Raw genomic sequence first — 20779 nt, 5'->3', positions numbered from 1 at the left:
TATGTATATGTATATATATATATATATATATATATGTATATATATGTATGTAGAAATGTAGCATAATATAATAACATCTGACTTCACTTATAGATTTGGCTAAGACTTTTTCTGAATGAATGTTTTTAATTTTAGTTTTGAACTAGATCCTAGAGCCTCCTGAAGTGAGCTCCATTTTAATGCTTGTATAACAAAGCCAATAAAATGGCTACTTTTGGTCCTCTTTTTAAGGCCAGTATAAGAGTAACTAATATAAATTATTGTTTTGTTCTATGTGATATGATACGAGACTTGGTGTTTTAAAACAGCCTTGTGATATTGACCCATTTGAAACCATAAACATGTACTGCACTTAATAACAGCCACAGGGATTTAGGCAATGGCCTTGCTGACCTTGTGCAGGTAGGAAGTAGGCCAATACGACCAGTGAGGAGATGAGTGAGCACGGCAGGATGATATTAATGATGTAGAACAGGGGCTTCCTTTGGATGATCAGATTGAAAATGATCTCCTGATACTCCAGGTCATCTGGGGTATACCGTTTGTTGATCATCTTCCTGGCTGGACGATGGACGATGGCCCACTCACCATTCTCTGACCAGTGAAAACATAATAAGCTGGAGAGGAACTGTGTGTTATGAATTTTGGAGTATTCAGTGTGGATGTCCTGTACCTGTGAAAGCCTCTGGGTCGATGTCCACCCATTCAATAGTCTTTTCTGTTTCGTCAAAAGCCAAGATAAGGTCAACTTCATTGGCACTGTATGTCTGGGATCTAGGGTTATGGCAGTGAGGGTAGAGTAGAATAGAAACAAATTGATAAAATGCAATGCATATAGTATATTTATTTAATGATAATATAATTGTACCACACCTGAATGCTAGTGTGCAGTTTTGATAATCAAATGGGAAGTAGGTGATCTCGATGGCACAAGTGCTGCGATAGATAGCAGGAGGTAGCCAGTACATCCAACCATTGTTGTCGATCAACACATTGGCATAGTAGGCCACATCAAACTTTCCATCAATGCTGCAGAGAATGAGGAGAACAGAAAGAGGTGACACCAGACTTTATACCCAAAGAACCAACAAATAGTATAATGACACTGTAGGTGGGGGAAAATTTTGGATTTTTACTCCTTTTTGTTTCTGCCTTACTTGTTCTCAAGGACAATGTCAGGAAGCCAAACAGTGTTGCATGGGACACGAATAACATTTATGCCATAATAGTTAGACGAGTTCCAAGCAAGGCGATAATCACTCCATTGCTGTAGATGACATTTGAGAGAAAGGTCACCAGTGCCATTAAAAATGAAACACAACAGACGGCTGAATAAGTGAATAAGTGAAGAGTAATGTATGCAAAATGAGCCCTTCAACCAAAAGTCCGTCCATGATTTTTTACAAAAAAAAAAAAATCATTCAGTGTGAAGAGAGGGAAAACTCACAATCTCAATCCACACGTTGGTTGTAAGAGTCTCCTCCTTTTCATTCTGTGGTATAAGTGAAGATATACAATGAGTTTTTGAGATATCTGTGTTTATCATACAGTGCCACCTTACCTTCGTGACCTAGCAGGCATGAGCCATGTGCTCACATCTAAAACCCTGAATGAAAATAAATCCTATTGTCCTCTGGGAATCATGGTGAACCTGTGGTTTTGCTCCTTTTTGAAAATCTATTGTATTTGCTGTATACAACTGTTGTAATCCCTTGCAGCCATTGGTAAATACTGCTAATGTTAATGTGCTGCCAGGCTTTGTTACAACAAGTAGGAAGAGCAAGCTCTCACCAGAGAGATTAGGTTAGTGAGGGTCAGCTTGATCTGAACGTCCATCTTGTCTTCAGGATGAACAACAGGACGAATATTCTTGTTGTAGTTTTTGAACAAGTCTCTGATCAGCTCGGACTCCTCATTACACTGCACTGCATGAAGAAAAAGATGAGAAATTGAGTGAGTTTATGTACATATGTGATTAATATTTCATGAGGGGAGGGGGATAAACATCTGAAATATAGCAAACTATGTGGGAACATGTGATGAATATACTTTATATTTAAATAATTTAATAATAATAATTTAATGTAAACATGATACATATCAGTTCAGTTTGGGTTTGTCAATTTGCATCGATAGCCCACATATCAGTACTCTAAAACACTTTTGAGAGTAGAAAAGTAGAAAAATGTGATGCAGATGCAAATTAAGCTTTTTGTGTGTGTATAGAAGCACAAATACTGTGTGTTTAAACATCAAACACCATGTGTCTCTCCTCGGGTTAGATATAACAACTCATAACAGAGGCAGTTTTAAGATGACTTGAAACCATGTGACATCAACTGAAAATAACTAACCAAGACAATCAAACTTTACCTAATTTTACAAACCTTTCTGATAAATATTCCGCATGGTAAACAATAACCAACTGTGTGACTTCAACCTGAACATATTTGAACAATGTTTACCTTAGGTTACTGTTTCTCAAGACACTGTTGTGTTTTCAGTCTTCAAATATATTTTGTGATCTACATACATCCTTGATTGTTGTGGAATTTGAAATGCATACGTGAACATTTTATAGTAAATATGACATGTATGTTCTGCAGTGTGGGTGCACAAGTGTTGAGAAAGCCAACAACCACAGGTCAGAGATATGAGTCAAAGTATAAAGATTGGCCAGGAGTCTAGTAATCATGCTCAAAACTGCACTTAATATCAGTGGTAGCATTATACTACTCTCCTACTTCAGAATGAACTAAAAGAGAGACTAAGAGAAAGAAAGGCAGAGGTTATTTCCGACCCCTTTGCCTCTTCCCTGCCAGCTGTCACTATTCACAGATCAGATTACACAGCAGCTGGGAAACTCCAAACTGGGACTATAAGTCACACTCAGGTCATCTACAATATTCATCAATATCATTATTAGGTAAAAAAAAAAGTGATAGTAACACATTCTACAAAGTGGTAAAGATGCCATCACCCATGATTGATCTATTCGTCGGTCTGTCTGGTGCAATCAGACAAAAATATTTCACATAGTTCTGAGCTGTAATCGCAATTCTCCCATGAGACAATTTGTGTAGTGGGCAGTGTAATGACAGTGGTGAGATGTTTCACTTCCCAAAGCAATTATGAATTACTAAATATTGTTAAATATTACACTTGACACAAGGCTGAGTGAACAACAATCAGTGAAACTAAAAAAGGGGAAAATGGAAGGTAATGTGTGTAATTCCCTTGTGTTTTATCAATTTCCAGTAACGCTCTAGCACCTCTCTGGGCCAACAGCCCATTGAGTTTGGAAACAGATCCATAGTACTTTCTGCTGTTTCATCATGGAGGAAAACAAAAACACCTCTTCATAAAAGGAAGATTATAGGAGTTGTTTAGAAAGCATAAACACATTTTATATACAGGTCTCTTTTTCTTTTAAATGGAGACACCAAGTTGACAGCATGGCCGATTAAAATAAACTATGAAAAATCACTGTAAAGCTCTGATGTTCCTGTTTGTTAGTGGTAGGCAGTGATAAGTATATACTTAAACATTGTGAGCTTAAAGCCTTCACAGATTTTTATATCCATCTAGAAAAAAAGTATACTGCTGGATAACAGGCTGTTTATGATGGATGGTTGCAAGGACACATTTTTCACATTGATATTCAAACAAATGAAATATTGTTTGAGTGTAGCGTCACTCTACAGCGACCGAGAAAGAAACAGACTGATTTTTCAAACATGCCATGTGAATAGCACTGTCTGATGTACTTATAAATGCAGTTGAGTCAGCCAACTCAGTTATACTAATATGCGGATACAAAGTACAGACAATGTTTGGCATCTGTGCTTTGACCTGGTCACTTCCTGCAGCTGATACTTAAGCCTGCTCAGAGAGAGAGACAGGAGAGTGATGATGGGTAACTAGAGGAAGAGGCTGCAGATGATATCGCGAAACTTTGCCAGATGAAATCTACATCACTAGATAGAACCACTGGTTTTTTTTGTGATTTGGTTAAACTGACCCTTTAAGCTAACACGAAGGCAAGTGTGTCAGAACAACATGGCCACACAGGTAAACATTACAACATTGCTGTTTGACCGAGGTAAAGGCAAGCCAAGCTCACCCCAGATGACTGTGACCCACTATCCAATGCACACTATGGGAGCATTTTAAATATGAAAAGCGATTTAAGGGATTTCAATGTGATCTGGGAAGAGGAAGAAGGTGTCTGGTACATTTTCCAGGAAGCATCCTTTCTAGCTGAAGATAAGCCCAGCATGTAAGCCTTGTCATCTGTCAGCTGCATTCTAGTACATCACGTTCTGATCATCATAACTTGATGAAGAGTGAAGAAGGAGGAAGTGAAGGGGTTTGACTGAATGAGTCCAGCTGTTGCTCCATGTGAAAAGAGACCAAATGGCTGACAACAGCTTCAGCTCAAGTTTATCTCAAGTCTGTATCTGACAGTGATAATGTCAGTTATCTGTAAGAGTGTAAAAAGCTTGTCTAGAACAGTCTGCATTGTTCCATAAGAGGTTTGGACAGTTTGACAATCTTAATGTACCGTATGTTTTTTCCAGGGAAGATGAGCTGTGTTTGAAAATGGACGTCAGCAGCACTGGTCTCAAACTCCAAGTGATATTTGAGACATAAGGCATTTTAAGCATGTCAGACCAATAATATCAAGAGTCTACATTTCAGGATGAATCTTGCCCATGCCAGTACCTTGTCCCTGAGAATTCTTTTTATCTATCGTGGTGACCTCTTCCTAGGAGATGTACCCACAACTGTTGAGAGCAACATGTCATATCTGTCTCTCCTGACTGACAAAATGGATTTACAGAATCATTTAAACTCCCCCAATTCACATTTGTATAAAACTTCCATCATATCCAGAGTTTCGCTTCTGCTTCCACTGCAGTTGTTGCCTTTCTGGCCTGTTGTTCGTGTTGCAGAATGGTATCTATGCCAAACACTATGGACTTTATTATAGACCTGTGTTACTTTTTAAAATTTGGATTGTTACACACTCCAGTAATGCTTCTTGCGTGATAAAGCACAGATGACCATCTGCACTGCTTGATGCTAACAGACGTTTTTTGTGCCCATCTGATAAATTGCATTAACTGTATTCAAAGTACCGCTGAATCATGCAATAGGTTATAGGACAGATGATCCCTGTCAACATCAGTATAAATAGCTATGCATAAAAGCGAACTTAACTGTATATGAGCAGAGACAAAACCCAAGTGCTCTGTGTACTGTTTCCCTTGTATGCCAAATTTAAAGTAATGTAAGTCTATAAATAAAGTGCATGGCCCAGTGTACAGATGAGCACAAAAAGTCAACTCAGACATTAATTATGTTTATATACACTTTACAACAGCATGCGGATATAGTCCATATTGTACATATATACTTGCAGATAGGCTATCAACAAAAGGAAAATCACTTTTTATGCTTCCAAAATGGATTAAAATTTATATCATCTACAAAAACGACAAATTGATCATTTATAACAACATGTGTGTAGAAGTTTTTAGATCTTTTTAGGAGGTCAAGAGTATGGAAAGTTTTCTCTCGCATTAATGTAAAAAGTGTTTTAGAGCTGGTTGTCTTTTCTGACTGCACATGACAGGCAGAAGATTGTTTCAATAGATAAGAAGGCAGCCAGCAAGTCAATGAGGATGTGCCAAAAGTTTGCAACTGCGCCACTTACCCTGAACCATTAAACCCCAGAGAATAGTTACAATTCCAAAAAATGTCCAAAAACTACGTGCTGCCATCATGTTCCAAGAGCCCTCCACTGCCCAACACTGCACTATTTTTAAATTTAAAGTTTGAGAGAGAGAGAGAGAGCGAGAGTAAATACAGAGAGGAAGAGCCCTAAATCCCCCCCATCAAACCCCCTGACTGTCGCCCACCCCGGCTGTCGCTGTCCATGGCTCAGGTTACACAGCAGCTGGGAAGCACTAAACCAGGACACAAGTCACACTCCGGTCACCCACAATAATCATCATCATGATCATTAGATGACAACTATCTGTGGTGAAGCCACTCATATTCCATTCAGATATTTGTGTGGCAAAAATGTGTGTGTGTGTGTGTCTGTGTGTGTGTGTGTGTGTGTGTGTGTGTGTGTGTGTGTGTGTGAAGCAGGATACGTACACCCATGGGTGCAGTGAGGTGAACAGGTGACGGGCTACGCAGACCTCCTCTCCCACTGCTATGTGTTCACGGTGTTAATACAAACTGCAGAGCGCTACCACTTCAACAGCAGGACCCTAGTGGTGAGGGAGCGTCTGCAGACTTCAGCGCGATGGGGTTAAAGGGCTGGAGACAGACATTACACATACAACCTATAAAACCATGGAGGCAGACACTCAGATCTGCATCATAATCATCTGACCTTTTTTTTTTTTTTATTTCCAACAGATCATGCTGGTAACTTCAAAAACTCCAAACCAGACTGTCAAGACATTTTACTCATTTCAAATCCAGAGACTAAATGAGCTATTATAATTAGTACTGTGAGTAATATAAGTAGTGTCGCTCTGCAGTGTCAAGGGCAACAGACTGATTTTTGGAATGTGCCATGTGAGTTGCACAGTATGTGATGTACTTCTAAATATACAGTTAGGGAAACAGAGATGAGCTTCTTTAAGGTAACTAGAGCCTCCAGAAGGCAGATTGTGTGTCTCACACTAAGTTGGAGCTCAGGGACAGAAGAAGGGCTGGGTCTGTCCAGCTTCTAACCCAAGTTCACAGAGCATAGCTGCAGTATACAGCTTTATCAAAACAATATGTTTTGTTTTTTTTATTATTTAGTTTATAGCATGGCAAATTAAAGATCAGAGGGGCAAGATTGTTTTTTTGGACATTTTAAAATAAGGGAACCTTCCAGCAATGTTCAGTTTGGTTTGTTTACATTTCCCCCACTATAACCAGTCTGAGTGCAATCCAGTGTTTGCTTTTCTTGCTTCTTCTATACAACTGAAACCAAGAATTTTGTCTCAACTCCACCCAATTATATTCAGCAACTTTGTAAAATAATTGCCGTGGAGGCCAGTCAGTGCAAACTGTCAGACAGGCGTGTGTAACTGTTTTTTTTTTTAAATATATAACTGGTGTTATAAATATAGCCACATCCAGTGAAGCAGGGGGTTCAAATCATTGTGGAGTTATTGCGGTTGGACAGCAGTGCAGTGAAAACAGTTTTTAAATAGACAGTGTCTGTTGTGTATGCAACATTTAAACCCATGTCAGTCTTTAAATGTATAATAAACCTCCAGTGGATTTACATGACTGTTTGAATGCTTGTTGCAAATGGAAAGTTGCAACTTCAGACCAGGATTATACCTCAGGCAACAAACCATAAGGGGTCACACCCACAAGAATCAACAACGGCACTGTTTTTTCACAAAACATTTGCTTTTTGAATGCCAACATTATTGTCATTCATCTGGCTGATGATGTTTGTTATATGTAAATTTGAACTTTACACCTTTGTTGAAACCTATTAACATCTTTTAACAAATGACCAAACTGGATTATATACTGTGAATAAATGCTTTGAGTCTCCAGATGTGTTTCACTTTGGTGCACAGTGGAAAATCCAGTGTGGTGGTATTTGACAGTGACAAAAATCCTCTTTCCTGCTCTCCTGAACCCCCACACATAAACATATTCACACAGTGTGAGTTCACACCATGTGTTTTAGTCTAGCTTCAAGGTTCAGCAGATGACTGCTATTTGCCACAGACAAACATAAAACTTTGAGAATTGTAATAATTTGGAAATGTTTGTTATTGCATGAGAACATTTCATTTGAGAGCACTAACTGTGTGGAGTGAAACAGTTCAGGTTTTCTGAAAGGGTCACATGTTTTCACAGGGATTCAGTCTCTCCTTGTCCGTTGCTGCCTATTCCAGACAGGATCATCCATTGGTTGCACAGAATAAAAGCCCCATGACCGGCCCCTCCCAGCCAAGTAATGAATGCCCCTGCTTTCACTTTTTTCCCGCTCCTCTGCTGAAAAATACCATTGTTAAGTCTCTCTTCATGAGCACACATGTGGCTTGGCTCGAGTGTGGAGTTCAATGTCTGTTCACCTCCCCCCACAGCAGCAGCAGGAACAGCAAACCCACTGATAGGGACCAATCACTTAGTCTCCCATGATTATCACTACCAGAGGTGATAATCATGGGAACACCCTTCACGCACCACGTCACTCCTCCTGTTTTACTGACATATCTCAGACTTTAGACTTCAGAAATTGAATTGAATCAATAAATAACTAGCATTGAAAAATCTAAAATGATATATTATAAAATGTTAATGACCTTTTGTGGCAGATATGGTCACAAGGGAAAGGAAATTTAATTTAAGTAATTTTTTTCCTAAATAGATTCATTTTGTTTGCTCCCAATATGTTTTTGCAGAGCAACAGACATATTTGTCATATCATGAATGGACTTTCTTTGTTCCCACTGCCGTGTCAGCTAGGATAAGCTTGGTTAGACTTTGTTATTCATTGACAAACATGGATTTGGTATCACATCTCTCCTTGTTCAGCAACTAAAAGGAGATTTTGTTGTCCCACAGATGAATCAATACAGAGGTTTACCCGAGGTTGTCATGGCTTTAACACAGTAAGATAAATAGTAAGATAAATATAGGGAAAACATTCTGTTTACACTGAGAGAGTGTCCCGAGACACCTATGTTTCATGTCATACTTTTATTTAAACCAGCATGTTTTCAGGAATGTGTGTCTGTGCTGTTGTAATATGTGGCGGTTGTGGTGGTGTGGTGGTGGTGGTGTAAGGATGTGTGTGATTGAGTAGAGAGAGAGCAAGAGAGAGAGAGAGAGGAGTGACGACAAAGGGTGGTGGTGGGAGGAGAGGAGAGGAGAGGGAGCAGGCATTTACTCAAGCTGACCAGGAATATAGTGCATACATACAAGATGAATCTGGAGGAAAGGGGTTACTGGCGGACAAGCTACGTGCGCTCTGCTTTATCAGCCAGGGGCTGGACTTGATTTGATCTCTGGACCTTCATATTGAGCAACACAAAAAGAGACCGGCAGCTCCAGAATCAGTTAGTTAGAAACAAAGGCAGGGTAGAAGGAGGACGTGAACCAAAGAAAGTCAGAGAAAAACAAAAAAGAAACAGAAACAACAGGCTGAGTTGTAATAGCTTGACAAGGGAAAGCAGCAGTTGTAAAACAGAGTTAACCATTAATACAAGCTCTTTTAGGTACAATGGTGGACAGACCTCTTTATTGGACGTTTTGGGGAGTTGTATGAAAGATTTGAGAGGACAGGGGGTGGGGGGAGGGGGGGTCAGAGGCAAGGGTCCGGTAGAGAGTAATTGTGGTGACAGCCAGTGCAAGGGGACAAGGACTCATGTGAGACACAGAGGAATTAAAAGATAAAAGACACAGAGAAAGAACACAGAGAGACTGGCAGACCCCAAAACTGGACTTCAGTATGGGTGTAAAGAGCAAGGCTGCTGCAGCTATCTTAATCCTGCTGCTGTTCCTTGGCTCCCTGTGGCTCCGTGAGTATTTCTGTGTATGTGTTTATGTCTGTGTGTGTGTGTGTGTGTGTGTGTCTATCTATGTGGTTGCGTGTGTGGTTTCTATGTTGTACTATTAATCAATGAAATCCCTCCCTTGTTTGGAATGCATAGGCTCAAGATCAGGAATGTATCACATGGTGTGGTGGCAACAGAGTTAAGCGTGGTAGTCACACCGCTTTTTGCTGACTCTTTATGCTCAAAAATATTTGCTGTAGGCTGTGAGGATAACAACTTTTTATCATGATCTTCTTTTTTTCTTGGGGTGTAATGGCATCTATAACTTCACCATATCTTTCTGTCTTATTGAAGGGATCCTGGTGTATTTAAGTAGTAAGTAGTAAGAAGTGGTTAACAAATGGTTGAGTTTTTTGATCTACAAGTCAACAAGAAATAAACCTATATAAAGTATATTTGAAAACAATTCCAGAGAGGCAATTTCAAAGTAATCATTGTAGAAATGTTCAAACTGGGACCATGTGATCTCTTTCTCCAGCTTGGATTAAATTCAAAGTGCTGCAAGATTTGAGAGAATTTAGTCAGATGACAAAGTGCAAAGTGAGCAGAAAACATGAAATGCCATTTCTACATCTTCATAGTAACTACTTTAGGAAACTTAAATTTAGACATGGCTCATAGTACGTAGTGGCAGGACTTCACATCTCTATTGACACTTCTGGCAACATCTACAGTAGGTCACTGTCAAGTTAGAAATACATTTCTGGCATCTGACAGGCTCAGTGACTTAGGCACTGGGTGCTACAGTCAACTACCAAAATTATACATTTTATGACTGGAAGCTTTTATGGCTTTTGGTTGTACGTTGGTCAGATATAATGTGTGGTCTGGAGAACTGCAGGAGGTCCCAAATAAAACAGAGGAATAGTTTGACTTCAGTAAGCTGACTTGACTTAGGCATACCAAGGATTCATTTGATTATATGCTGTATAGCAGAGTAAAGGGCTTTCATTTAATAGTTACATTCATAACAGCAACTTCTGTTGCTATATAGGCTCGTACATTAATACATGAATTTCCCCTAGGGAATAAATAAAGTATCTATCTATCTATCTATCTATCTATCTATCTATCTATCTATCTATCTATCTATCTATCTATCTATCTATCTATCTATCTATCTAGTATAATAACGGTGTGTGTATGGATCTTGTGGCACTAGGGAAGACGGTCACTAGAGAACTTGGGGCCCACAACTGATCCCAGTACAACTTGTGCACATGGTGTGTGTGGAGGAAGTGGAGATGACAGGGTTTGCTTTGCCATAGGCTGGAATTAGCTCAAAAACAATTAAAACTAAACATCACGCTGCCATTTGCTGCCTTAAGAATGGTTATCATTGTGCTATATACAGTACAGCATGTCTAAAAGTCTAAATGGAATTAATCGAGAATGTAAGAACTTACACTAAGTCTTTTCATAACCAGTTTCTCATGTTAGCTGGATAACAGATCTGTCACATGACGTGATGTTTGTGAATGAACTGGTGTAAAGGAAAGGATAGTCTCGTCTAATTTAAAGCAGCTAGATTCTATAATTTCATAATATCAATGTATCAAATGACAATTTGAAGAAGATGTGACAATGTGAATGGGGTCGCTTGTTGTGATGAATCTAGAGAGAATTATCACCTCAATTTCCAGCTCTCTTCAACTTCATGTGGCTATTCATCCCAGTGAGTTTCAGCTCATTGTGCAGCCATATGATCTATAAATGTATTGTTTTGGTTGGGCAGCAGCAGGGGGAAACAGGCACAGTTAGCAACTAGCTTGTGAGAATAGTGGGGCATTTTGCAGCTAAAGAGCCATTTCCCTCAGGGGTTGGTAGAGACCAAAAACAGAGTTTAAAGAGAAGAAAAAATGGACTTACATTCACCAGGTGCCCAGGTACAGGCCTCCAAATGAATAATAATGTTGCTCTGTAACTGCTGGATATGTAAGCAACAAGCTTGCTAACAAGTCCACTGTATTACCCTTCAGGTGGTAATAGCTCAACATCATGTTCACATTTGTTTCTGCTGCCTCCAGGTGGTCAAAAAAATCTATATGCCCACCAACACTAATTCATCAGAATGAATATGGAGATGAAAACCCATAAATATTTTATTTTATTCTCTTTTATTTCATTTTATTTTATTATTGATGTGTTAACTGCACTCCTTGTGGCAACAGTATTATCAAGAAGAAAAGTCTGTTTCAGTGGGAAAGCCTCTGCAACCAAAATCTAATTGTAATCTAATTGGCTTTCTCTTGTTTCTTTTCTCACTACAGAAGGAGGTTTGGATTACCACTGGGATTCTTGTTTAAAAGGTTATAATCAGGTGAATAAGGTAAGGAGAACAAGCAAAAACTAAATCACTTGTTACACTTCATAATACATTCATTTTGTGAAGCTGATGGGCAATTTGAATGTAGTGAATCTCTTTCTTTGTCCCTTCGATCGCCCGCACACTCACATATTTCCCATCCCCCCACCGTCAGCTTCACCAGCTGTCCAACAGCAGTGGGGCTAATGGAGCTGAGGTCTCACAGATCCTGGAGGGTTGTCCTGGTCAGACCTTCCAGGTGTCACTGCTGCTCTCCCACCTGTTGGCTGCACCAGCCTACACCTCCGACGTGCTGCTGCAGCCCTATCTGTCCAGCTGGGATGAGCTTGTAAAGTAAGATCAGATAAAGCAGGAGTACAGTGAGAGAGATGGATTCATTTATAGCCACCAGAGAGAATGAAGACATTTATGGCTTATGACATAATCTGGACTCTGTAAACTGATTCACCTTGTTCTGTGTTTCTCCTGCAGGTTTATGGAGGCTTTGGGCCCGATGGTGGGACTGATATCTAAAGAGATAGAAAGCAAAACCACCATAATCCGCCAACTGGCCCTCTCGGCAGAGGAGAACCCTGAAGCAGAGCTCGGCTCAAATGTACACTCAATAAACTCTGTGAGCACCGAGGCCGACACAAAGAACAGTGTAGAGGCCTCACAGCACACTAGTGCTTACCACTCTGTGCGCTCCATGATCGGGGTTGAACTGGACCGAGGTGTGGTAGACTTCCACCACCAGACGGACTCTGGATGTCGGACTCTTCTGCGTCTGCATCGTGCTCTACTTTGGCTAAAACTCTTCCTAGAGAAGCTGGCTGAGACACCCGTGGCCAGTCGGCTCAGGAGTCCCTCAGACCTGTGTCGAGAGGCCTACCAGAGCACCCTCGCAAACCACCACACATGGTTTGTCCGCAGGGCTGCCGAGCTGGCCTTCATTGCCTTGCCAGAACGGGGTTTCTTCTTCAGGCTGGTGTGTGTGCAGAACCAGGAAGAGCTGAGCGCAGTGCTGAACACAGTAGTTCACGTTATCGGAGAGGTTTACAACAGGACGCAGAAAGCCCTGGAGGAAAATGGCATGCTGGACTTGCCATAGAAAACAGGACTATCAAACATATAGTCTCTGCTGGTGTTTTACCATGATTTGTTCTGTCCTCATGATGTCACATCTAGCTATTAATGAGGTCTAAACTGGAGGAGACATGAATATACTTGATTTTTTCAGCTAAAATTTAAATGTGCCATACTTTTCTTCCCAACCAAAGTGCTGTATCAACAATCAAGTAATACTGAAAGTCAGTTTGCTTTCAGACATTCTTCATCAAATTTTATCAGATAATGTCTCGACTTCTCTTCACCTTAGAGGTATTCTTAAGGCAGCTGATATAATGTATTTAGGCTGTCTAAACACAGACTGTGAATTATTTAAACAGGTGGACACAACATGAACATGATCACCTCCACTGTAACACATGTCACTGGGGAGCTGATCTTGTGATGGACTGTAAAGTTTGTGTTTTTGTGCCTAACCCCATATGTGATTGGTGATTTTCTTTTTCTACAGTTAAAATGCTATTGAAAATGACTGCTATTTAATAGAATTTAAAGGAGATATTTGTAATTGCTACGTAGCAGAGGTTAGCTTTAACAGTTGTTCACTTACCAGTCTAGAACTAATGTTGCAATTTCAGCATCAGTCTTCATTGCTTTATGCACCAAGAGCTGTCTCCAGCGGTGGAAAGCAAGCCTCTTATTTTACGCCTATTTCTATCACTTCTTTTCCTCTATTGACGTTACCATACTAACCAGCTAGCCCTTGCCCAGACGGACCATCTTGTCACTTTCTGATAGTGAGTCACTGTAGCGTCCAGTCTGCCCTGAAGAACTAGTGCTGGTAAGAGGATGTATTATAACCTCTAGTTAACACAACAATGGCTGAAGCTCTTGGCAAGATTGGTAAGTAAACAGCTGTCGATGCTAATCTTGGCTATGTAGCATTATCAAAACTTACAAATAGTTCCTTTAATGCTTGGTGATTTAGAATGCTACCTCAAGACTGGCGAGGTCTACGTGCCTTGTAGCCCTAAAATTTGGGATCAGTCTATCCTGATTAAAGAGGTAATACACAAAAAATGAATATATGCAGAGCAAATGACTATATGGTGCTCCACAGTCAATGTGGTGTTCAGTATTAATTCCTCAGTTTTACATTGTAAGTTTTTGTATCATGTTCAGAATAATTAAATATGTATAAAATGAGTAAGGGATCAGTCCAGTCGCCTGTTTCATAACATAATCTGGTCCAGTAATGTGATAACTTTGACATTTAAATGCCACTGAACTGTTGTGTAATGTTATCCACCATCCAGCAGAGGTTCCAGCACTCTGCTACAGACTAATCTTCACTTTCCTTACATCATGGTGAATATAATCTGCTCAATGTGACACTCTTACCTGATCACATTTTGTGGAAATGGCCCAGTGGCAGTGTGAACAGTTTTTTTTTTTTAAAGGCTGTCCCCACTCATAATATCTCTTTGTAAGAATATATTAGATGTAAAAGCTTATTCAAAAAAAAGTCCTGATCTGAAGAATATTAAGGGGCTGCAGATTACTCAGGATTATAATTTATTGTGTGCGTGTGTAACACGGAGAATAGTATGTGCAAATATCAGTCACTGGCACTTCTCTTGATCAGACTATTTTAAACCTACAAATACCTCTAATGCCACATAATCCTAGCTCTCTCCCTTTTCCTGGACTGTGCTTTCCCTTTCTCAGGAGGAGACAGTGAAGAAAGGAGAGAGCCTGAGGGCACAGAGTGAACAAGAGACAAGAGCTGGTTGAAGGTCAGTGAGCGGAAGTACACTTCAACTGTAATCTTGTCAAGCAGTTGGCGGCAGACTGTGTTAGAGCAGCTCCCAAAGGAAAAACGTCAAACCTAAACAAGGATTCACATGGTCGATTGGTATTTATGATTAAGAACAACTATTTGTTGTACAGGAATCAAGTCAAGATTTTAATCTGTGACCTTTGACCCAAGATGTGTGTGGGAGTATGACGTGTTGTGGGTGGTATTTCCACTACGTATTCACTTCCTCTCCATACTTTTGTGAAAATAAACTGCAGTGATTCTCACTACTTCACTTCACACATAAGAACATGAGACTATCATGTCACATGGCTGCATGGACCTCTACTCCTTGGGTTTTGTGTCTTTCATTTGTTTCTATGTACCAGTGAGTGTGCATAGGTTAACGCTGATGTCCACTGGTGCTGTAGGCTGTGAGGATTATGGTGAATGGGATTACATTAGATTACATCCACCTGACGCTACTTTTGACTCTAACTGGCTTCTTTTTCTGTCCCCTACGAAGGGCAGACTCCAGTTGACTACAGTTTGATTGATGTGAATTACATGGAGACATTGTAAATAAACACTAAAGGAAAGATGACTGAGAGGCAGAGGCAAAAATTAATTTTGAGTTTAAATTCCCTTAAATGACATTTATTTATTTCTCTATCTTGGTTTGCAGTAAACATGAGCAAAAATATACATACAGTAAGAGCAAAAAATAAAGATCCAGAATAGAATTATAATTTTTTTGGGTGAGAGTATTTCAACAAATTTCATGGTTCCTTTCTTGAACACCACAGTCTTAGGCAATAATATGATGCAAGGTGAGAGGAGTGGATGGGGGTAAGGTTTCTTGAAATTACTCATTACAAACACAAATAATTGACTCTGACATTTACTATGGGTGCTGTTTTGTTCTGAGAATTTTTTCGAAGGTGTCTACACTTGAAAGTTCTTTGACAGCAATGTTCATTCTCATTTACTTAGCACATTTAATTAATCTGTCTTAATTCTGATACAACAGACCCCAGTGTTCAGAGAACTTTCATTGCAAGCCTCTTTGAGCTCAATTGAAGGAAGTAGAAAGGACTCAAACAATGACAAAAAATGTTTCTACATAAAAAACAAAAAACATTTTCCAACCAAGCTGTTAACATTTTGCCATTTGTTGAATTAAATGATGAAAACCTACCAAGTAGCTCCCATGACATGATACAATCCAAGCTAATACATTCTCTCCTCTTTACAACAAAATAGCAATAAAAATACTCTTTTATAAACAAAACAATACTTTGTATATCGTTCCATCGTGGTAATACACACTGGCAAATTTGCCTGAATGCATTTTCTATATGTTCTTTCCTTTTTCTTTGCTCTTGATGATACATGTTGCACTAATTTTGTTACAGCCTTTCCAATAAATACATCATACAGCCACAAAAGAAATTAATATATTGCTTTTTGAGGACATCTCCAAATTATCACAGAAAAAAATGGATAAATGGAGACAACAGGAAATAACATTCTGTGACACTGGGGAACAACACAGTCTGTCCACCAGGAGGCACTGTTATGTTGTAGTGAAATGTGTTCCTTTTGTGCATATTATTTTTATTATTATTATTATTATTATCATCATTATTATTATTACATCAGAGTAGGCCTTTTAAATAACACAGGATCTGTTGCCCTCCACCTGGATCCTACAGTATCTCTGCATGAGATCCTTACTAAGATCTGCTGCTGAGGATGTGTCAGAGCAGCAATATAAATAAAATTTAAACTGTCATGAAGATCTTTGGTTGAAGAGCAAATCTTCGCATGCACATAAATAAAACAAGTATGTCCAATAAGGTGATGAAGCAAAACATTTTTTATTTGCTGAGTTGTGATTTAAAAGGGTTTCACTGAATTTAATAATGAATGGGGAAATAGGACTGAATGCACTAAAAAAAATTTTTTAAAAAAAGAGAAAGGAATGAACCTTGCTTTATCCAACTTGAAGACGATGATAGCGACTCAAGCAACTGACACAAGGAGGAGGAGGAGCGACAAAGTAGGGTAAAGAAGTTCAGCGTGCCTGCTCTGGATTAGCCGACCAGATTAAGAGATTACAGTGAAATTAAGTAAGTGTTGTAGGAATGCCAGAGGAGAAATGCATGTGAAGTGGTCAGTGTGGACTCTCACAAAAAGCAAAAACAAGAGCGTCAGATGACACATCCACCTTTATGAATAACCCCTCAGCTATAGATCAGATAATCACATTATATCCAATTGTCTCTTTTTTTTCTTCGTCAAGACGGATTTGATCATGAGGTCCTTGTTAGACCACTGTGAGATATCTGTGTGCATATTGAGAAACACACTGCTGGGAGAGAAATTAAGCAGTGGAGTCGGGCCAGATCTTAATGTGAGTGAACAGATGCTTGTGTTCCACATTAGCTGTGATGACATGGCATTGGTACAGTTTTGTAGCTGTGCCTATGTAATGTTAAAAAGTGTGACTCCACAGATTTCTACCACAAATATATGCAGGTGTTTGTGGGCCTGTGAATACACCTTAAGTGAACAGTTCCAGCACCAAACTCAGGCATAATTTGTGAATTTTAAAGAGGTTGGTTGCTCAAACTGGTTGTCTAGTTATCAAGATGGCTTTGCCGTCAGCCTGATTCACACAACAGTGGAGAATACTACAACAACAAAAAATAAATAAATCAAATGGAGAAAATATCCTTTTCCACGTAGAAGCAAATCTCCAGGCCTCTAAAACAGAACTCTGACCCACTAACAATTCACATAGTCAAGTCTCTAGTCACCTTTAAAAGAAGATGTAAACTATACATTTTGATATCCTGTATGAATATTTTAGAGGATGATAACGAGTATGAATGAAACGAAGGGAACAAACACAAACTTCCTACATCCTTTTCCTCCAGTACTGTACATATGTTGGTTAATTCAACTCAGCTTCTCAAAAAAAAAAGAAGAAAAGAAGCACACTTCCAGTGCAAAACAATACAAAATATGACAATGGCATCTATTTCTGATACATATGAAATAGATGCAACACACACAAAAAAACCCTCTAAATATTCATGTTTAAATTAATTAAAAATTGAGACACAAGAAAATTGCTCTTGGGGTAACTTTAGGAATCAATTTGACAATGACAGGGAGTGTAACGTTGTTGTGCAGCCTGTTTTTCACATGATTTTGAGATGGTTGTTTGGGCTGATAATTGTAGTCTGGGAGCCAGGGAGCTGAAGTTCTGTTTCACCACTAACTGAGTGGGAGTTCTGGGGGCTAAAACAGTCATGTGTTTGCTAACTTAAGGTAATGTTGTCACGATGTCTGAAACATGATTGATATACTGGCTCATAGTTCATTTGGCATCAGTGGTGTTGATATGACCATTCCCAGCAACTACCAAATACCCATGTCTGTTTTTTTTTTTTGTTTTTTTTAAAGCTGCTCTCGGGTCAAACAACCAGTGTGATGATCCAAAATAATTATCGTATAATAGGAGTCCTCTCATCTGAAGAATGGACTCAAGCATTCATAATGTTTGTCACTTAATGAATATTGCACATTGCATGCAATTTCCCGACCTACAGTATGAGATGGGAATTGTGAGTGGAACACACATGCACAAACACACGCACACACACACACACACACACACACACACACACTCACACACACACATATACACATACACAAACACACTCTTAAAGGTTTGGACCTCTACTGTTACTCCCATTTTTTTTTTTGAGATTCCTAACTTACTGTATGTTGTTTTCGAAAACACACACTTGCTGTGCGTGAGGTTTTTTGAGGATACGAGTGCGGTCCCTCCTGGTGGTCAGTGGTTTAACATAACCTTATTTCACACTTAGCAGAGAGGTGGGACAAAGGGGCCTCCTGCCCTCAAAGCACACAAAAGACAATACACACATGCAAAATGGCTTCTTCTCTGCATCCATCCATCAAGATATACACAAGTCTGTTGGAATATTCTTTTAAGTGCAACAAAGTAGATGTACTGACATAAGGTTATGATAACGTATAAATACTGTAGATATACACATTTTGTATTGTAATCTGTGTATATTCATATATAGAGGGATTCTCTATAAGGAGGCAGCAGGAGGGGAGCAGCAATAAAGTGGTAATGTTGCTGATCCTTGCAAACTTTGAAAACACATGTTCACATCCTTTATATTCCCTAGTTTGTCATGCAGTATAAATAGACATCACCTCAAACTAATGTACAGGAAAGAATTTGTCCCAAAGCTCACAGACAGAAATAATGACAGGATTACCACCCTTTTATCCTCACCTCGTCTCATAATGCGACTGGACAATTTCCCCAAAACTTTGGGAGTTGTAAACAAATCCTACAAAGGGTGTGAATACTGCAATTTGTTTCTGTGTATGTGCAATGTTGCAGAGAATGAAGAAAGTAGTTTTCAAGAGAGGAAAAGGTCAACCTAGTTGTTAGTGTTGATCCTCAGCTTGAAAGACACTCTTCCAGCAAACTTGTCTCTTTCACTTCCAGTGGGAATGTTGTTGGCGTTGATCTTGCACTCGATGTTGACATCTTGATTGACAGTAATGTTAAGGAACTTGACGGCAACCAAAGGCTGAGAGTAGTTCACCTGCAAAAAAGACCCAATGACATCTTTAAAGATTAGGAGCCAATGTTTTCTATCTGGTGCATATTAATTAACTATCTGGAAATGCAAAATGCCAAGTTAACAAAACAAGTTGCTCTGTTATCAACAGCAATCGTTAACATATTCTGTCTTTTGATTGAACACAGGTTTACCTGAGCTTTCTTGCCATAGTAAGGGTAGTACATGAGGTTGAAAGAGCCATTTGGAGGGAAGTACATCAACTCTCCAATTTTGTCAGCGTCGTCCGTCTGAGGGTGTGAAACAGTTTCATCAGTTAAAGCCTGAAAGATCACTTTATATATGTGGGAGAAGAGAAGGGGAGCATTATTAATCTCCTTCTTTTCTCTAAATCTCATTTCCTAATGTGCCCACCATCTACTTCAGCAGTCATTTTAATGCGAAACACCTCACACATAACTGCAATATACACTACTGCTACGCATCTGTGAATATAATCTATACTCTACGAGACACATTTTCTGTCCTGTTCTTACCCATTCATCTTTGCCAATTTTGTATTTCTGAGAGTGGACAAATTACAGGAACGCGATGAAGAGGAAGAAAAAAAAAAAAGACCAGCAACATACACATGTGATGAAAAAGACAAATTGGCATGCAACACAGATATGACAGTTGAAACAATACAAACACAAACACTTAAAGATAAATGGGGATGAGCAATAGGTGATTTTTTTTTTTGCAGATCAGAGCGAGACACAATGAATGAATGGGCTGAAATCCAAATTGTTATGTTAAGCCTTTCGTTATGAAAGACAAAGGGGGATTACCTTTGCACCACAGGTGACATACGGAGCCTGTCCATTCTTTCCTGGCAACATCCCGATCACCTGGTGAGAAGGAAAGAAAACACATCTCCAGCACCATTCCCAACTATTCCAACACAGAGATGTGGAAAATAATGTTTAAAATTGCTATAAAATATGACAGAAAAAAAAAAAAATGTAATAATATATAATCTTGATACTGACTTTTTTTCTTTTACTGGGATTATCTATTCATCATTCCATATAAGTCATATTATCTCAATCACTCCATGTCTCCTAGCAACAACATCCACCTCTCTTCCCTCTTTCGCTTTCATACCCGATTCAGCTTGATGATGATGCATGGCTTGCCCGATTGGTATCCATAGTAACGGTCTTCCATTCCAGAGCAGTCCTCCAGTATGGTGCGGTTGAACTGACAGGAACGCTTGGGGTTGTTCTTCACGTCGCCGCTGTCATCCTGCAGGAAGTGCTGGTCTGGGGTGCACTCATAGTTTTTCTGGGCTTGGATGGAGTTGTTGTAGGCTGCAGTGGGGAGGGAGGGG

General features: G+C 39.4%; 3 protein-coding genes across 4 annotated transcripts in view; 1 reads left to right on the top strand and 2 right to left on the bottom strand.

The window, feature by feature from the left end:
* The window catches only part of chrne (cholinergic receptor, nicotinic, epsilon), an 8027-nt gene extending 2151 nt beyond the window's left edge, over window positions 1–5876 (bottom strand). Inside the window, exons 1-7 of the mRNA XM_023404795.2 lie at window positions 5720–5876; window positions 1792–1925; window positions 1448–1492; window positions 1158–1267; window positions 874–1029; window positions 674–774; window positions 394–594 (exon numbers count right to left, since the gene is read on the bottom strand). Of these exons, the coding sequence (XP_023260563.1) occupies window positions 394–594; window positions 674–774; window positions 874–1029; window positions 1158–1267; window positions 1448–1492; window positions 1792–1925; window positions 5720–5789 (817 nt within the window). The 5' untranslated portion in view covers window positions 5790–5876. The remainder of the gene's footprint in view (window positions 1–393; window positions 595–673; window positions 775–873; window positions 1030–1157; window positions 1268–1447; window positions 1493–1791; window positions 1926–5719) is intronic.
* A 3038-nt stretch (window positions 5877–8914) lies between these two features.
* Window positions 8915–15057, top strand: gltpd2b (glycolipid transfer protein domain containing 2b). Its single transcript, XM_023404799.2, has 4 exons — window positions 8915–9560; window positions 11867–11925; window positions 12077–12255; window positions 12394–15057. The coding sequence occupies exons 1-4, from the start codon at window positions 9491–9493 to the stop codon at window positions 13010–13012; spliced, it is 927 nt and encodes a 308-aa protein (XP_023260567.1). The 5' UTR covers window positions 8915–9490; the 3' UTR covers window positions 13013–15057.
* A 351-nt stretch (window positions 15058–15408) lies between these two features.
* atp1b2b (ATPase Na+/K+ transporting subunit beta 2b) overlaps window positions 15409–20779 on the bottom strand; it is a 10733-nt gene continuing 5362 nt past the window's right edge. The window contains exons 4-8 of one of the 2 annotated variants that reach the window (XM_023404752.2): window positions 20554–20759; window positions 20238–20297; window positions 19944–19970; window positions 19602–19697; window positions 15409–19431 (exon numbers count right to left, since the gene is read on the bottom strand). In XM_023404752.2, coding sequence (XP_023260520.1) covers window positions 19264–19431; window positions 19602–19697; window positions 19944–19970; window positions 20238–20297; window positions 20554–20759 — 557 coding nt within the window. In that variant the 3' untranslated portion in view covers window positions 15409–19263. The remainder of the gene's footprint in view (window positions 19432–19601; window positions 19698–19943; window positions 19971–20237; window positions 20298–20553; window positions 20760–20779) is intronic. The other variant, XM_023404753.2, reaches the window with a different exon arrangement.

The sequence above is a fragment of the Seriola lalandi genome, unplaced genomic scaffold (assembly GCF_002814215.2).
Source record: "Seriola lalandi dorsalis isolate HSWRI2012SDOR001 ecotype SW California unplaced genomic scaffold, Sedor1 jcf7180002054256, whole genome shotgun sequence".
NCBI classification, from domain to species: Eukaryota; Metazoa; Chordata; class Actinopteri; order Carangiformes; family Carangidae; genus Seriola; species Seriola lalandi.
Note: the sequence above shows the minus strand (reverse complement) of the source record. Positions and strands in the feature narration are given on the sequence as shown.